A 5,166-nucleotide genomic window follows, 5' to 3' on the forward strand; every position below is an offset into this window, starting at 1 on the left:
AACCAATTTTTATTATCTCAAATCAGCTAAAGACATAATATAATTGACTTGAAACTAGAAAGCAACTATGACAATATAAATACTACAAATCTACAAATGATAAATTCATAAAATATACTAAACAGGAAAAACATTCAAAAACCTACCTAATCAAATAAACAGAGAAAACATAGAATCCCATACATAATCAAATAAACAAAACAAATTAATTTATAAATAACTTGAAAGTGTGCCAATTGCCATTTTATAATTGTGTTAAAACGTTCCTTCAGAATTGTCCCCGAAACCACATGGATATGGCCATGGATTTCTGTACAAATTTCATTATCAGGGATATTTGAATCCCATTCCTAACAGTCAAGCGAAAACTTTATTCCGAAGAAATTCCGTTCCCATCACAATTATAATGGGTGCTGAGCTTAACGTAACAACTTGGAGAGAATCTTAACGCAGAAGGCAAATTGAACACGTATTTAGAATTAGACAAAATGTTTTGACTCAGTTCTCAGGAGTTATGTACTTGGAAATTTATGGTCCGCTGTTCAAAGTGGAAGTATTCTATTATGTTACATCAGCCACATGGAATGTAACTATCACATGCATCTAGATGGACGTATACCTACCTTTCAACGAAAAAAACCTACTCAATTGTCAAGACTGAGATCAGTAAGTGGATATGCGTCGAAGATAAAATTCAATCTCTATGTTTTTTGCTGAAGCATAAAAACGTGCATGAAGATTACATAATTCTCTCTGGTTGTAAACATGGCTGATGTTCTTAGCTCACCATTGTTGAAGGAAGATGAGGAGCAAAACAATGATATTAGTAACCATGAAGTTAGTGGCAGAGAGAATATAAGGTTAACAGACTTGGATAGTATTGTCAGTTTTCAACAGCTGATAAAAGAAAGTTGTATAGAGTCAAAGAAAATGTGGAAAATTGCAGGGCCTGCTATTTTTACAAGAGTGTGTTCATATTCAATAATATTAATCACAAACATATGTGCGGGCCATTTGGGCAATGTTGAGTTGGCAGCTGTGACAATTCAAGGCTCTGTTATTGCAGGCCTGGTTTTTGGACTCATGGTCAGTACAATCTTTCATTTCCTCTTTTTTACTCAAATAAGGCCTGCATTCCTTTTCCTAACATAGGAGAAAAAACATTATGTTTTAAACTAATGTTGGGTGTTTTATAATTCTTGATATAAGACTAAAAGAAGTAGATTTGATTGGTGAAGAATATTGGAAGGCAGTTGTAAGAAGTTCAAATATGTGCAAAATCTGTTTGATTATTTGTGTATATGTGAGCATGGTTTGAAAAACGTAAGTTCATTTTAATTATACAATACTAATTCTAGCCTAGGAATCAAAAGTAAGTTCATTTTAATTATACAATACTAATCTTAGCCTAGGAATCAACCCTCGATATATGATGTTTTATGATTTTTAATCCATAAGATGCAACTGGTTTATATGCAGTTGGGAATGGGCAGTGCATTAGAAACCCTCTGTGGTCAGGCTTTTGGAGCAAGAAAACGCCAAATGCTTGGAGTTTATTTGCAGCGTTCATGGTTGATATTGATGGGTACAGCTGTTATTTTGAGTCCTATTTACATCTTTGCCACCCCAATTCTTAAGCTTTTGGGACAAGAAGATGATGTAGCTGATCTGGCGGGAAAATATGGACGTTGGATGCTACCACAGCTGTTTCTCTTTTCATTAAATTTCCCAATGCAAAAGTTTCTTCAGGCACAAACCAAAGTCATAGCCATGGCTTTGATTGCCTTAGTTGCATTGCTAATTCATGCATTTATGTGTTGGTTTTTAATCTTCGAACTGGGATTAGGGTTGGCTGGAGCAGCTATCACAGGAAATCTATCATGGTTTATTATCGATACTTTTCAGTTTTTGTACATTGTTTACTTTTGCCAAGATGCTTGGAAAGGATTCTCCTGGCTTGCTTTTCGTGATCTGTGGCCCTTCATTCGACTTTCAGTGGCCTCGGGTATTATGCTATGGTTAGTAGTGCAGTGGTTGTTTTTGTTTTCTCTTCCTAGTTCAATTTTTTTAAAGCGAAAAGCCCTAATTAGGAGATTACAATAAAGTTCAATTTCCCTACGAAAAACCCTAATAGGAGATGACAATACAATATCACTAACTATGTGAGTCAATCTGTTGGGTTTTTGGCAATTTCAGTTTGGAGATCTGGTATATGACCTCGCTGATTGTTATGACGGGTAACTTGAAAAATGCAACAATTGAAGTCGATGCACTGTCTATCTGGTAAGAAGCATCTCTACAAATTTCTTTAAAAAATCCAACTTTTTTTCCTTATGTGTAACTTGTAAGCATGGTAATAATCAAAGTTGACTTTTTTTTTCCAAGCTTAATTCTTTCCTTAGTGTGTGATGTTTAAGGGTGGCCTTCCTATTGGATATAGTAGTGAACTCGTACATTTAGGTCTAATGCCTTCACTTCAAAGTCAAAAGAATCTTTACACAAATTAGTAATCTAGTAATGGCGTATATAGTCGTTTGAACTTGTAGATTGTTGTTATTAATAGTTAAATATACCCCTTTTGACAGTTTTTTATCTGATTCTTTTACAGCATGAATTTGAATGTATGGGAAGCCATGATCTTCATCGGTTTCAACGCTGGCATTAGGTATGAATTATTTAGTTATTGATATCACGTTTCATATTAGTTTTTGTGCTCTTATTAGCCCAATACTAGACCCTATAGCCAAATATAGAGAGATTACTTGAACAAATAAAGTGTTTCTTTATGTGGTTACTACATCATATTTTTGGTAACTTGCAAGCATTTCTTAATCTACATTCAATCTTTGCAGTGTCAGAGTATCGAATGAACTTGGAGCTGGTCGCCCTAAAGCTGCCAAATTTGCTGTCATTGTCGTGGTTATAACATCATTGTCAGTTGGACTTATATGTATGGCCATCATTCTCGCAACCAAAAATGATATTGCAGTACTATTCACAACTAGTAATGTGGTCAAGAAAACAGTCTCAAACATGGCAATGTTACTTGGAGTTACAATGGTTTTAAACAGTGTACAACCAGTTCTATCAGGTAGAGTGTAAATGCCCATTCGCAAATCTTGCTTTACATGGCTGTCATATCAGTAGCTTTCCACTTGATGCGACAAAATTGATGACACCTTTTTTTATGGGTTCATACTTTGTATGATAATTTCTGAAGACTTTTTTTTGGGTGGGAAAAAGCTCAGGTGTGGCTGTAGGCGGTGGTTGGCAAGGTCTGATAGCCTATGTAAACGTAGGGTCCTACTATGTTTTTGGGTTACCCCTTGGCCTTTTATTGGGATACAAGTTCGACCTTGGAGTTAAGGTAGACTTAGCTTCTTATGCATATTCTCATTTGTTCTTTGTTATCTCTCCATGACCAATAAGTATAAAGATTATCTGAATTTTATCTTTGCATGTTGAAACAGGGCATTTGGACAGGCATGATTTGTGGAACAGCCCTCCAAACTCTTATTTTATTGTTAATCACATATTTTACCAACTGGAATCGAGAGGTAAATCATCATATATCAGTAGAAGCTGTTGGGATCATTATCAGATTACTGCGGTGAGTAATTTTTCTTTTGTAATGCAGGCTGCTCAAGCTGAGAATCGTATCAAGATATGGGGAGGAATGGTTGAGCCTAACACAAATCGGTCACTGAAGGTAAGCGTGTGCATGTTACATAAATTATTTGAAAAGCTCTAGAAACTGTAGAGCCTAAGGGACATAAAATTTTGTTACATTCTGACTGACCCTTTCAAATTTGATCTGCAGGTGGACGAGAATGTTGAAAATGAGAACATCCCCTAGAAATCTTCTTTCGATGAGAAAATATTCCACTTACAAAAATATTTGGCAAATGCATCTAGAACACCCACTGTTGTGAAAAGGACATCAACCCTCCAAATATTTGACTACAGCTACAAATTCAGTAGGTTGACACAAGATATCATCAAGTAGATGGTCAATAGTTAAGCTGATTGATTTTACAGTTTTTTAAGACTGAATTCTGTAATATCAAATACTGGGAATCTGTGGCAAATTAGCTATACCATCAATCCATTTTGAGAGTGTATCTTTTGGCATGGAGGGAAAAAAAAAAAAATTTAAATCCTTTTATAGAGGATCAGTTTAGAAACAAAAATATTGTTCGTTGAACTAATCTGTCTATTACTAGGATTTGTAAATTTAAATGTTGCCAAACTATCGGATAAAATAATTTCAAAGATAAAATATTTGGTATTAAAGATAATTCAGATTCCTGGTGAGAAACAATTTGTCCAATGCAACTGAAGTGGATGGAATAGATTATATAATAGATCCATGTTTGAATTACTTTTATAAGACAATTTCAAGTCTCAGAGATAATTAAAAGGAACATGTAACAAAAATAAATCATTCAATATAATTTTATGATGAAAAAAACGTATAACAAAAATTTGATGGGGCATGATTTTAAGACTGGAGATATGATTTTTTAAGGGAATCTAACAAAATAAGATGTAATAAAAAACTAAGAGGAAAAATTTAATTTTTAATTGGTGGAAACCTTATATTATCTCTTCCTTGAACACTTTTAGAGTGAAATGATATACCTTGTTATTAATATAATGAATTTACTTATTATTGTTCTTAAAAGATAAGTTTTAACATAAGGATAAGTATAGTTGCAGGCATAGGAATTAAGAATAGGAATGCATATTGGGAATAGGAATGACTATTTCAATAACAACTTTTTTTTGGAATGGACATAATTAGAGGCAAAATAGGAATGTGTATTCCTATTCCCTATGATGCAAGAGCATCTTGCAAGGGAAAAAAATAATTAATTAATTAATTTTTTTTTTTTAATTTTAAAATGGAGGACAGAGAAAGTGACTAAAATTAGAGGAGAATTTTTTTTTTTTTAAAAAGGAAAAAAGGAGAAAAGAAAAAAAAGAATTTCTATTTTTGAGGTGTATAGGTGGTGTAATAGAAAAATAAAATAAAAATGGTTGTCATTCCATTTATCGAGGTGTGCAGGTGGAAATTTTAGAAGGTTGTAGATATTGTGTAGGTGGAATTCTAGACAGTTGTAGATATTGTGTAGGTGGAATTCTAGAAGGTTGTGGATAAATATG

The 5,166-nt window shown here is 33.5% G+C and overlaps 1 protein-coding gene across 2 annotated transcripts; it reads left to right on the forward strand.

Moving 5' to 3' along the window:
• The first annotated feature begins 675 nt into the window (after positions 1-675).
• On the forward strand, positions 676-4,118 carry LOC149544197 (protein DETOXIFICATION 33-like). Of its 2 annotated transcripts, XM_089798711.1 has the most exons (9): positions 678-1,086; positions 1,480-2,018; positions 2,197-2,283; positions 2,609-2,665; positions 2,853-3,091; positions 3,249-3,367; positions 3,471-3,557; positions 3,638-3,709; positions 3,821-4,118. In XM_089798711.1, the coding sequence occupies exons 1-9, from the start codon at positions 766-768 to the stop codon at positions 3,854-3,856; spliced, it is 1,557 nt and encodes a 518-aa protein (XP_089654837.1). In that variant the 5' UTR covers positions 678-765; the 3' UTR covers positions 3,857-4,118. The 2 variants fall into 2 exon arrangements, 1 of the variants encoding a protein (XP_089654837.1); XR_016355756.1 differs by lacking the exons at positions 3,638-3,709; positions 3,821-4,118 and having other exon boundaries at positions 676-1,086; positions 3,244-3,367.
• The last annotated feature ends 1,048 nt before the right edge of the window (positions 4,119-5,166 follow it).

This window comes from Cupressus sempervirens, chromosome 8 (genome assembly GCF_028749045.1).
Source record: "Cupressus sempervirens isolate cs-2001-9-10 chromosome 8, ASM2874904v1, whole genome shotgun sequence".
Lineage (NCBI taxonomy): Eukaryota > Viridiplantae > Streptophyta > Pinopsida > Cupressales > Cupressaceae > Cupressus > Cupressus sempervirens.

Excerpts from the sequence above, each read along its gene's own strand:
- LOC149544197 (XM_089798711.1), top strand. The coding sequence starts at position 766 with ATGGCTGATGTTCTTAGCTCACCATTGTTGAAGGAAGATGAGGAGCAA. Across the intron at positions 1,087-1,479 it reads GCCTGGTTTTTGGACTCATG|TTGGGAATGGGCAGTGCATT; the intron begins GTCAGTACAATC and ends GTTTATATGCAG. Across the intron at positions 3,092-3,248 it reads TGTACAACCAGTTCTATCAG|GTGTGGCTGTAGGCGGTGGT; the intron begins GTAGAGTGTAAA and ends GAAAAAGCTCAG.